This window comes from Mastigoproctus giganteus, chromosome 10 (assembly GCF_048544385.1).
Source record: "Mastigoproctus giganteus isolate SK-2022 chromosome 10, ASM4854438v1, whole genome shotgun sequence".
NCBI lineage: Eukaryota > Metazoa > Arthropoda > Arachnida > Uropygi > Thelyphonidae > Mastigoproctus > Mastigoproctus giganteus.
Window position 1 is genome coordinate 83576136 of NC_143584.1, and position 13690 is coordinate 83589825.

At 38.3% G+C, this 13690-nt stretch overlaps 1 protein-coding gene across 4 annotated transcripts in view; it reads left to right on the forward strand.

Moving 5' to 3' along the window:
- c11.1 (maestro heat like repeat family protein c11.1) overlaps positions 1–13690 on the forward strand; it is a 1259325-nt gene that overhangs the window by 397191 nt on the left and 848444 nt on the right. For all 4 annotated transcript variants that reach the window (XM_090383553.1, XM_090383554.1, XM_090383556.1 and 1 more), the window contains exon 15: positions 8163–8307. In XM_090383553.1, the coding sequence (XP_090239679.1) occupies positions 8163–8307 (145 nt within the window). The remainder of the gene's footprint in view (positions 1–8162; positions 8308–13690) is intronic.

Here is a 13690-nt window from a genome sequence, read left to right on the forward strand (position 1 = left end):
ACGCTTACTTGCCCATTCCATTTTCATGTAGAAGCTTTCGTCATAATCTTCACAATCACTTGGTCTGTAGATTACTCCTACTCACATTATACCTTTGTTTCCAACTATCTCACACCATACAGATTCTATACTAGCATGTGAAACATCTGAATCTGGGAAAGCTATCGTCGCACTCAGGCTGCTTCCGATAAGAAGCATTACCCTACTACCCCTACTATCTACCCTATCCTTCCTAAATACATTATACAAGCCGTACTGAAACTCATCATCCCCAATTTCCGGGTGGCACCATGTCTCCGTAAGCCCTATTATGTCCGCGTTACTTTTATGTTTTAACCAGCAGTTCGAATTCACTCATTTTATTGACGACACTTCTAACATTACTATATAAACAATTAAGACTTACTGTTCTTGTATATTTAATAACCCTAACACAACCCTTGAAGTTTTTTAGGTTCTCTTCCCTGGAATTAGCTTCCCGCTCACTTGAAACATTTCTGCCCCCAGGAACATTAGCATTAGTAGAGGCATATGATGCAAGAAAGCAAGCTTATGCAGCATCAGCCAAAAAAAAAAAAAAAAAAAAACCTTCAACTTCACCCCTCCGTTCGTTCGAAATACCTGTCCAGCTGAGCCTTAAACTTATTTAGGATATCAACTTCCACAACAAGGGATGGAAATCTGTTCCACTAACCATCTACCCGCTGGCTAAAGTCAAATTTCCGCACATCTATTCTATATCTGTCTCCTCAATTTGAATTTATGCCCTCTCAGGTGATTATTCTGAGCAAGAGGCAGAATCCCATTAGCATTGAGCATGCTCAAACCATTCAAGGCTTTATACACCTCTATCAGATCATCTCGCCGGTGCCTAGTCTCCAGACACCGTAATTTGCCAAACTTAAGCCTTTCTTCGTAAGAGCAACCCTTTGTTCCATTCACTAATCTTGTTGCCCTTCTCTGTACTCGTTCCAGCAGCTCTACATCCTTCTTGAAATGAGGCCTCCAGACCTGTATACAGTACTCAAGGTGTGGCCTGACCATTGCCTTGTACAAGGGAATAATCACCTCCTTATCCCTGCTAGAAAAATTCCTGTATATCATTGATAAGACACCATGAGCTACTCTTGCAGCCCGTCTGCACTGCTCAGAGAACTTCATATCTTCCTGCATAATTATCCCCAGGTCCTTTTCATTCTCTACCACTGTCAGTGTAGTACCACAGAGTTGATATGTTGCTCTGGGGTTGCTATTTCCCAGACACATAGACATTTACATTTGTCAAAATGAAAATGAAACAACATTAAACTTCATTTGCCAACTCTCAGCCCATCTGCTCAACCTTTCCAGATCCTGTTGCAGCAGCATAGCGTCAATAGTGTCCTTAACAACCCTGCCAACCTTTGTATCGTCTGCAAACTTGGACATTAAGCTTGATATACCATCATCAATATTATTTATATTGATGATGGTATATCTAGATAGATATATATCTTATCTAGAACATCTAGATAATATGTCCAGTTGGGGTAACAGATAAGAACCCTTGAGGTATGTGCAAGAGTTACTTTGACCAATATTATCAGATAAACACGTCTCAGTATTACCCACATCCCCCCAACTAGCAGTTTCTCTGAACCTTTAAGGCCTTAATAATACTGGCAAAAACTCTTGCACCACCTTTGTTTAAGTGTATCCCATCTCTACAAAACAAATTCCTTCTACCAACAAGTGTGGGCCATGCTGATAGAAATTTCCCCCCTAAAGCCTTGCAGAGTCCTTCAAGTCTTGAGTTAATCCACAAGGCTTTTAACATATAATCCCTCCTATCCTGCTGACCGGGCTAGCCAGGTGGGTAAAGTGCCTGCCTGGCAACCCAAAGTTTGCGGGTTCGAATCCCGTCTCGGGCTTGGATCAAAGTTTTGCAAAAACTTTGGGAGGTGCACTATGGCCACAGAAGCCGATGTGCCAACAACTACCAAAAAAAAAAAAAAAAAAACTTCCCTCCTATCCTGTCTGGACAGAATTGCAGACACATAGACATTGTGGCCGAGCTCGCGGCATTTCCTCAGCATGGTCCTGTATTTTTCCAACATATCGTCAGATCGTTAATGTCATTAGTCCCCAAATGAATAATAATATTCTCTTTACCCCCCTTAAAATGTGACAATCTGTTGGTGACATCATTAATAGTTGCTCCCAGCAGACATACCCTGGTTCTACTCCACCTATCCTTATTACAAAAAATATTCCCTGTTTCCCTGACAATGGAGTCTCCTAATAAAACAATGTCCTTTTTAACTAGAGTAGTTTGCACTTGGTTTTTCTGTTTTGAGGCCCAAATCGGGTGTGCCTCACTTGGTAGATTGCTGGAGTCTTGAGTCCCTGACAAGCTCCCAGATGCATTATTCTCGAGGGCAAGCACCCATTTTTTCAGGGACTCAAATTGTTCCATCAGTGCACCAAATTGTAATTTAAGATTGGTGCACTCCTCACATCGATCACAAAGGAAAGAATCCCCAGGTGAGCTATGATTAGTCACCAGGTCTTCCTTGGAAAACATTCCACAGGTTCCGCAACGGATTAAATAATGATTTACCCATAAATAGCCATAGGCTATTTCCGTGTGAGTCACGATACCCTGTGACATGTTTAAGGCAGATCTCGTAACTATGATTATAAAATGAAAGCTATAACCACTGATGATCCTCTACAGATAGCTGATAAACAGAATATTTTTCATCTCTTTTCTCACTTGAAGATTTTAGAGTATGTGGCTAGCAGTAGTCTAATACTGATTGAGAGTTAATATTAGCATTAGTAACAGCCATATGGTGCTGGGAAGCTTTATACTTATGCTGCACCAGCCAAAAAAAAAAAAATAATAAAAATAAATAAATATATAATATAAAATAAAAAAATAAAAATAAAAATAATAATAAGAAGAAAACGAATGAAAAAAAAATTTAATAAGAGAAAAGGAAATAGACAACCCTCTTCTCTCTTCCAGTAGGTAAGTATCCAGCTGACCTTTGAATTTCCCCAAACTGCCAGCCTCTACCACCCATGTAGGTAACTTATTCCAGTAATTTATCACTCACTGGCTAAAATAAAACTTCCTACAATCCAGTCTAAACATCTCCCCCCCCCCCCCGTAACTTGACTTTATGGCCCCTAGTTCTAGAATCATTTATAACCATGAAAAATTTCATTCTCATATGGATGCCCATTTGCCGATCTCACCAGGCGAGTTACCCATCTTTAGACACTTTCAAGAAGCACAATGTCTTTCTTTCAGTGCAGTCTCCATACTTGAACATGGTGTTCCAAGTGCGGTCTAACAATAGCCTTATATAATTGGAATATGATGTCCTTATCTCTACTTCGATAAATCATTGATAGGACACCATGGGGTCTTCTTTGCAACCTGTCTACAATGCTCGGAGAACTTCAAGTCTGACCAAGTCGTAACATCCAAGTCCCTTTCCTCCACTTTGGGCTTTAGTTGAACAACACCAAGTTATCTTGGGGTTACTGTTCCTCAGGGGTAATGTCTTTCACTTTGTTGTATTAAAGCCTAGCTGCCATTTTTCTGACCATCCCTGAATTCTGTCTAGGTCACTCTGAAGAAGCTCTGGCTTGGTTGATGATCATTAACTACTCTACCAATCTTTACATCATCTGCAAATTTAGACATCCTCTGTCCCTTCATCGATGTCATTTATGGAAATCAATAACAACAGTGGTCCTAATACTGATCCTTGGAGAACCACACTTCTTACATCAACCCTATCTGAAAAATAACCATTTATCACAACCCTCTGTCTCCTGCCTTGAAGCCCACGTCCATTACATAAGGGTCCAATCTGATTTGACCTCTTTTTTTTGCATTTACATATGTGAAGAATTCCTTATCTGTCTATCCATCTAATGATTTTCCCTGTGATTCCAACCTGTTCCAATTTATAACCTCTCATGAAATCCAAATAAATTATGTTGAAATTATTCCCTATGTCGAGCTCTTGAGTGACTCTGTGAAAATTGCTAACCAGATTAGTTAATGATTTTCCCTTTACAAAACCATGCTGAGTATCCTTCAGAATTCCATTTATATCTAAGTGATCCTGAATTCCACCCTTGATCATAGTCTCCATAATTTTCCCTATTACTGAAGTTAGGCTGACCTGCCAGTAATTTCCCACTTCACCCTTAGAACTGCCCTTATGTATTGGATATACACTGGCACTTTTCCAGTCCAACGGAATTACTGCTGAGTCCAGTGATGCTCTCATAATTAGTATGGTTCAATGCACTCACTTGCTGCTTCCCTTAATATTATAGGGTGTATGCTATCAACCCCAGGTGCCTTACTGGCGTGTAGGCTCAAAAGTTTTTTCATTAAATAAATGTGTGAGATTTCAACATCATTAATTACATTTTTTTCAACTTCACTCCCATAATTTCTCATTGACACAAGAAGGTTTTACATCTGTAAATATTGATGCTAAGTAAATTTTGAGTTCATCTGCAACTTCAGCTGTGGTATCTAATACTATCCCATGTCGATTACATAAGGGTCCAATCTGATTTGACCTCTTTTTTTTTTTTTTTTGCATTTATATATGTGAAGAATTCCTTATTCCCACTCTTTGCTCTCTTTGCCAGTTATTTCTCATAATCTGCATTTTCCAGCCTAACATTTTCTGTGCCACTATTAATTACAGATCAATTTGTAGCTGTTATAAGCTTCAGTACTTTTTATTGCTCTTTAACTTTTTCATGCTGTTTTTCTGCTCCTGCTCAAGTAATCTTGTCAACTTCCTTATTCATCCAACTTGGAATCTTCCTCGTGGAGTTTTTTTTTTAATGGTATGTAAGCATTCAAGGCTTCTGTGATTAATGTTTTAAAGTATACCATAATTGAATTGTATTCCCTCTCTGTGACATATATCTACCCAGTTGCCATCTCCATAGCCAGGTGGGCAGGAGCAGCAGTGCGTAGCACACACTTCTTGATTAGACTGGGGTTCGAGCCCGTGACCACCAAATATGGGGGATGCAGAAAGGTCAGGGAATGACCACAGCATATCCCCGGAGCAATATGGCCTTAGTTGCTTATGCTCCTAAAAACCAAATAACAAACAAGCAACAACAATCTACCCAGTTAATAGAGGCCACATAGCATCTTAAGCTTTTGTAATTTCCTTTCCTGATATTATAACCCATTCCTTTGCCTTTAACTACTGCTACCTCTCTCTCTTCACTGTCCATCGCAAAACTCTGTAATCACTTCCTGCTATTGGTTCTGGTACTGTCAGTCCTATTATATCATCTGGTTCATGGGTGATGATGAAGTCTAGGGTGTACTTTTCCCTAGTACTTTCCCTAACATGTTGATACAAATAATAATCATCTAGTTGATTTAAAAATTTTGTCACCATGTGGAGTTTCCTTCCCATTTGTTCCACTCAATTAGAGGTAAATTAAAATTAGAATCACCCATAATAAGGCATTGATGCTTACTTGCCCATCCCATTTGCATGTAGAGGCTCTCATCATAATCTTTACAATCATCTGGCCTCCCACTCTCATTATACATTTGCTTCCAACTATCTCACACCATACGGATTCTATACTAGCATGCGAAACGTCTGAATCTAGGAAAGCTTTCGTCATGCTCAGGTTTTTGATAAGAAACATGACCCCACCACCCCTGATATCTTCCCTATTCTTCCTGAATACATTATACCTACCGTACTGAAACTTATCATCCCCTATCTCTGGGGGGGCACCATGTTTCCTTAAGCTCTATTATGTCAGCATTATTTGTCCTAACCAGCAGTTTGATTTCACTCATTCTATTGACAACACTTCTGTATAAACAATTAAAACTTAGTGTTCTTGTATAGTTTTTTTCCCATCAATTTAAATAGTTTTTTTTTTTTTTTTTTAGATTTTTTTTCCCATCAATTTAAAAAAGCAGTTGATTAGGCTAAATTTTAAATTTAGAAATAATGAAATCTAAATGGTAATACAGTCCAATTTAAACATCATATTCAAAAATTTCAGCCCAGTTGACAAAAAAGGTCCAGATGACAAATTGCCTAAACCTAAATAAGTGAGATACATCTGGTACATTTTAATTCAAGTGCCCTGTGGTGTGTGTGTGTGTGTGTGTGTGTGTGCGTGCGTGCGCGCGCGCATGTGCATGTTAAATTAAATTATTATTGAAAATTAAAGTATGAATATGTTGTGGCAGATTGCATAAGCCTTGCAATATGTGAATATAGTAAAAATTTCTAAAAAATTCACATTTTAATATTCATTGGTTTTAATTTAACTTTCATTATGCCTTAGGCATCATGTGATTGGTTATGCTTAGCAGCCTCTGACACTTACCCTTCTTTCTTTCTTTATCTTATTTTTATTTTTATTTTCTCTTTTTTTCCTAATAATATATTATTTTTAATTATATATATATATGTAATGCAAATGCATGAGAATAGAGCCAAAAGAATCATGGGCTTCGGAAAAACAGCTGCACTGGGCCTTGCATTGTCTTATCATGAACCCTGTATGCATCCTTCAAGTGTTTGAATCTTTTACAGATTAACATTGTTAAACTCCCATGAAAATAATAATGAATGGTGTGATACTTAACCTGTGAAAACCACTTGCACTGCCTCTGAACAGTTCTTATTTTGACATCTCTGCCATAACCCATCAGTACATTTGACTGCCATCCACCATGATATTCCAAAATTCCCTCCCCCTTTCTGCAAAATGCACTCTTTTAAATGCAGTGGTCAATTTCTTGTCCAGTCTATCACTGTCTATTATGATATGTTAAGTGAGGTTTGCTTGTATTATAAGCTTATTTAACAACTTGTTTAAAAAAAAAAAAATATATATATATATATATATATATATCTGATAATTAAAATAAATATGATATTTAAAATAAACATCAGCCAGTAGTACGGCAATAATGCAGAGCGAAACGAAACGTAAAATAATAAAAAATAAACAAACAGGGAAGGGAAAGTAGTGGTAGTAGGACAAAAGGTAGTCGATAATTCCCTGTATAATTTAGTCAATTATATCATTAAACCCAATTAATAAAACATGATATAAATTTAAAATAATGCCAATTATACATAATTTAGCGGAACCCCCTCGAAAGGTACCACTTCCAAAAGACGTGAAATATCACCAAAAAAGGGTTAAAGAAACTACCAAAAAACTAAAATATCAAAATAATAGACTGACCATCATGCCCCATATCGACAGAGGACCACGAGGCCAATAATGGTCATGGAATTTCTTTCCTTTCTATTATATAAGCTGGTTAAGCTTGCATTATGTCAGTGGTGTGGCTCTGATCTAGAGTGCTGTCTGTTCTATAGATTATTTTTCGCTGCATAAGGACCACCGCCATGCAAATCCTCTGCATTGGTTGATCTATCGGAGAATGGAGGTGTGGTTTGGTTCTTCGATATTTCCGCCTTTGCGATGATTTGTATGACGATTGAAATGCAGCGATTCCATGACCATTATTGGCCTCGTGGTCCTCTGTCGATATGGGGCATGATGGTCAGTCTATTATTTTGATATTTTAGTTTTTTGGTAGTTTCTTTAACCCTTTTTTGGTGATATTTCACGTCTTTTGGAAGTGGTACCTTTCGAGGGGGTTCCGCTAAATTATGTATAATTGGCATTATTTTAAATTTATATCATGTTTTATTAATTGGGTTTAATGATATAATTGACTAAATTATACAGGGAATTATCGACTACCTTTTGTCCTACTACCGCTACTTTCCCTTCCCTGTTTGTTTATTTTTTATTATTTTACGTTTCGTTTCGCTCTGCATTATTGCCGTACTACTGGCTGATGTTTATTTTAAATATCATATTTATTTTAATTATCAGATATAATTTATCAGATATAATTAGGCATCATGTGGAGGATGTGCATTTGCTGCCTCTAATGATAGCTATATAGCCATATTTATTTATTTTTATCACTTTTGCCTAACTTTTATCTCACATAATATATATATATATATATATATATATATATATATATATATATATATATATATATATATTTCATTTATGCTGAACACTTTTTTTTTTTTTTTGTCTTGCAATTTGAGCAGGTGTTGTGGCCAGATTTACTAGAATGTTTGATGCCAGAGGACCTTACTACTGCTATCACTCCTATATGTAAAAGTTTGGCCTATTTAGCTGCAAAGAGGAGAGAGCAGCTGGGATCTGATTTCAGTATTGAATTTTCCAAAATAAGTAAAGACTTCATTTTTTTAAATTTATTTTCATATATTTAATGTTTGTTTATGAAAAACGTGCATGATATGTGTTTTATGTCACTAGATGAAGATTCCTAAAATGACATAATTTTTTATATTTTCTTTGAGTTTTATATAATGAAATTGCATTAGTTGTGACAAATGATGCAATAAAGCAAACTTATATAGCATGAGCAAAAAAAAAAAAAATACTCTAATAATTTGTCTAGTTCTTCCTTAAATTTATTCAAATTGTCCACGTCCACAAACCAGATGGTTGTTCCAAAAATCAACCACCTGCTGGCTGAATGCAAATTTCCCACATATCTTTCCTGTAATTATCCTTCCTCAATTTAAATTTATGTCCCCTCATGTGCGTTGTGTGAGCATGGACTAGGATACCTTCACCATATAGCTTTGTGGTCAGATTCCACAAATTTTCATATTAGATTCCTTTAGAGACGGCTAGTTGTCTAGTACCTAATAATCAAATGCAAATGGATATAATTAATGCACACATGTACATTTTTAATTTATAAACTTATGTAAACTTTATTGTAAGCCTGTATTCTGTGGGAAGCAAATTTAGGGCTGCAACAAAAAAAGTTTGAGAACCACTGCATCTTTTAACCTACAACATATAAAGATCAAATACGTCAATGGAGCATGTGCCCTTCCAAAGATACACAGTTCATATTTTCAGCTGGCAAGCATGATACAGGAATGATCAATTATGTCAACTGGTATTACTATAAAGATGGAGCAATTTGATAATATATACTATGACATTATAGTTTATCTCTGAATAAAAAAAAAATTGGGAATCTGAGAAATATGTTGTAGTGGAAGCATTTGCCACAACAGATATTCATCTGATATAAATGAAATATCAACATATGAATTATCAACATATAAATGAATTCAGTTCATTGAAATGTGTTTTTTTAATTACTTGACACATTTCGGAGTATTTTAAATATTAATTTGACCTGTCATTAAAGCTGTTTATAGGAATTTTTAAAACTGGGAAAACCGTACTATATCTACCTCCATTTTAACAAGCAAAAACTGTCTCCCACAAAGCCAGCCTCTTGTGATTATTATGTGATTAGCTGCACGTCTTCAGTGTACCTCATTACTGTGCCTGAATATAATAATAAAAATAATAAATATCAAGAATAATAGAAGAGTGAAAGAAGACCCTAGCAAAATTCGAGGGTGTAGACCCACAAAGACCCACACCACACTGAAACAGTGACCCAACAGAATCTTATGACAAATCACAGACCACCCCAATTGATGAATAATACCAGATTACCTCAACAACAACAACAATGAAGTAACACTAGATACTATCTCACAGCCATTTACTATGTTGCTGTAGCACCCAGCAGAATGAATGAAAGAGAAACCACAGACCAACAGAAACAAAACACAAAGACAAGGGTCCACTCACCAGCTTGGGAAAGGATGCTTCAGCACAAGATAGAATTATGAGAGTGAACATGGGCCAACTGACCCAGTACTAACTAGTTAACAGAAGTTAGATGCTGATCAGAAAAGTGAAGACCATTCTCAAGAAAGGTCGCATCCACAGCAAACACAAGACCCAGAATACCTGGACACCACCAAGCAGGACCTTCATGCACCCAAGGAGGTCCTGCTTGGTGGATATGTCGCTGTTATAGGTAGAGTGACTAGAGGAAAACAAGTAACAAATATTTGATGAAAACTAGAGAGCAGCCTTCTACAGGAATATCGGACAACAAGCAAAGGAGGCAATGCCCCCCCCCCCCCAAACCATTAGACATATGGAGTTCTGGGGTAACCTGTGAAGCAGTAAATTTAACCATAACAGCCCTTGAATAGATCTAGAATGGAAGAAAACCAAAGACATACGAGAGAGAGAATGACATAATGGGAGATTTAGTAGGAAGTACAACAGTCAATCAGGAAGTCCCACAACTGGTAAACCTTATGAATAGATAACATCCACAACTATTGGATGCTCAGCTGTGCACACAGGCACATAGCCAAGCAGTTCACCCAGATGGTAAGGCACCTTGATACAATCCCAGAGTCTCCCATTCAAGGAATCATCTGTGTGAAGGACAAGGACAACGACACCACAAACCTGGCAAACTATAGACCTGTTTTCCAACACTGTACAAGATCCAGCAGCAGCAGCATAAGTAAGAAGATATCAGACCACTTGGAGAGCCAGAACTTCATGCCCAAGCAGCATATGAGCAATTTGCCATTGATGCAGCAGTTATGGAGCAATTAATTGAAAAGGCCTCTGGGGTCAGGAACTCTGTAATTCATCTGTAATGCTACTAAATAACACGACTTGAATCTGTAAAACTTCCTTATTATGATTATATAAAATAAAATAAAATAAAATACATGTATACTGATTGTATAACTATATGTTAAAATATTAAAACAAAATAAAATAAATGTTGTATAACAAGAATAAAATTCAATAAAATATATAAAATTAAAAGTGATAAAAGTTGTTTAAAACCACTAGTATGGAAGTTTTCGGCAGCAGCGGCCGCCATCATCTATAATGGTTGCAGGATGACCGAAAATCTATATGTACCACACATCTCAGCAGGTCTGCGACATGAACTGGAGTCTGCGCACGGTTCACTTCTCGTGCATTAGAACCGGAAAATGGACGGGCCACTCTAAACCATTTGTCTCTTTGTAGGATAAGGGCTTCAAAGAGTGGGTAAATGTGATTGAATAAGATTGTAGCTCTCGGACAAACATATTCTTAAACTCTCCACCCATTTCCGGTTCCAAAAGCCATGTGCCTTATCGACGATCACTGCTTCTTTAGCAATAGTGCCATGCCCAGTTTCCCAGGCATGTTCTGCTACAGCTGAACCTTCGTAATTTGCAGTCTTGAGGGCTCTGTTGTGTTCCCCCAGGCGATTCTGCAGCTTGCGTTTCATTTCCCCCACAATCAGGACACTCGATTTCATATATGACCCCACTAGTGTCATTACCCGCAATAGAATGTTTAGTTGTGGACACTACTGTTTGTAGCCTCTGACCTGGCAGCTGCACACAGCGTATCTTACATGAACACAATATACGGGAAATGGGTTACGAAATGCCCAGATAATAGGGGATGTGTGCGGTGGAAACAGGTGTAAAAGCATCCCTGTGGCTGTTGTTCATACCTCTTAAACACTTCTCAATAATGCTCTGGGGGTAACTGCATATTACTAGGTCTGCTGTAACACGTTTAATCTTCTCGCCTCTCTCTCTCTCTCTTCAGACGAGGAGCAGTGGGACCCCACCCTTTCCAATAAAGCCTTAACCACACTACTTTTGTTTTGTGGCAACTGGCCTGAGCTGTTTTGAAGTGTGTGTGTATTGGCCCAGACACATAGATTTTCTGTAAACCTTAGACTTCACTGTCTATACACATACATCTAGGAATGGAAGGGTCTCCCCCTGTTCAACCTCCGAAGCAAACCGAATATAAGGTGAACTGCTATTCAACCACTTGAATATTTCTATTTCGTGTCCTCTTTATATCACCGTGAACATGTTATCAACATATCTCTTCCATGCACGTAATGGAGGAGGACTAGAGCTCCCCAACATCCTATCTTCAAATTCTTCCATTGCTAAGTTGGCTATAATTGCACTAATAGGTGAACCCATGGCGACTCCGCAAACCTGCTGGTACATAACCTTTTGGAATAACATAGTTGTACTATTTAAACATAAGCCAACACCTTCACAAATATCTTCACCACTTAAGGCTGTCCTATCTTTCAAAGTATCAATCTCTACTTAAAGCATTCCGCACACACTCCAAACTGTGTTTGACAGGTATATATGTGAATGCTCAATAACAGCAACTACAGATATATCCTAAACTAAGTGCGGAAAAACCTGTGTACTCTTTCTCTCTCGCACCTGATGTGCCAAGAATCAACTCCAAAAGCTAATCTGGATCACCAAAAAGTTCATCAGGATGCAATTTGGCCTAGACAAACGTGAGACCTGTAGATTGCATCGAGGACTTCTAATCTGCTGAAGACCAGCGAAGAGATTGAAGCCACGATGGAGAGACCTACAGATATCCAGGGATGATGCAGGCTCACCACTTAGAACACAAGAAGAATAAGGCCCACCTCGTGAAAAAATACCATTAGATACTTTAGAGTCCTGCTAAAATCAGAGCTGAATGCTGGGAACATGGTTACAGCAACAAACACTTATGAGTCCTAATGTACTCCTTTGGGATCATAAATTGGACCAACAACAAGCTTTTGGAGATTATAAGGTCTACAAGGATAATAATGACCAAGAGCTGCCAACAACAACTGAAGTTGGCCACCAAGAGACTGACCATAGCCCAGAAAGGAGGGAGGAGGTTTGACAGACCTTACTGAATAACAGACTGCAATTAAGAACCTGAGGAATTACTTCTAGGGGAAACACACTGCCACTGTACCAAGCCATAATGAAGATAGACAAATGGAGCACGCCGATCAAACTTAACAAGTAGACCCCAGTCACACAGACAAAAGAAACAAAGACAGAAAGATGAGCAAAGAAGAATACACTCCATGGCAGACACCAATTACCTCCATCAAAGCTACATAGATAAGATGTCTTCCAACACATTGCTCACTATAGTGTGTTTGTGTCCAATGGCACCAGGGGTTTCACCCATCTCCGCATGTGAAACAGTACATTGTTAAGGCTAGAGATTTAAAAGTGTGCGGGCTTTGGGAGGTGTAATGTTGTATACCCTTGTTCATCTGGCCATTTAGTCATTGGGCCCGTAATGGGGCCCACCGTTGCCCACACTAAGCCCTGTGGAGGCAGTCCAGGTACAGAATAGCTCTATATTTTATTCTGGTGGGCCCCTGCCACCTAGTTTCCTGAGATTTCAGTGGCTAGGGCCTATAAAAAAAAAAAAAAACTCTCTCATGGAGTGAATGCCAGAATTAGAGAGAGAAAAAAAAAAAAGAAAAAAACATTTTGAGAACGTGATTTAATTTGTTTAATTAGTTAGATTTTGCAGTTTGGAGTGTACATTGGCGTATAGGTAGAGTGGGGGTGGCTGAAGACTGGGGGGTGAAAGGCAGAAGTATGGAGATGAGAGAGAAGGTGACCCCAGGTGGTCAGTGAGGCAGGCCCATACCTTACCAGGCAAAGAGAGGATCAGCTGGGAGAGGAGGAGACAAAAAACCATCCCCCCCCCTGCCAGGGATAGGGAACTGAAGGTGAATAGGATAAGAGCACTCTATTCAGATCGCCGAGTGTGTTGGCAGCGTGACTGCAGAGGTTGTATTTTTGTCTTGACCAGTGGTGTCGCAGTTCCCAGAACAAGTAACATCTGAGAA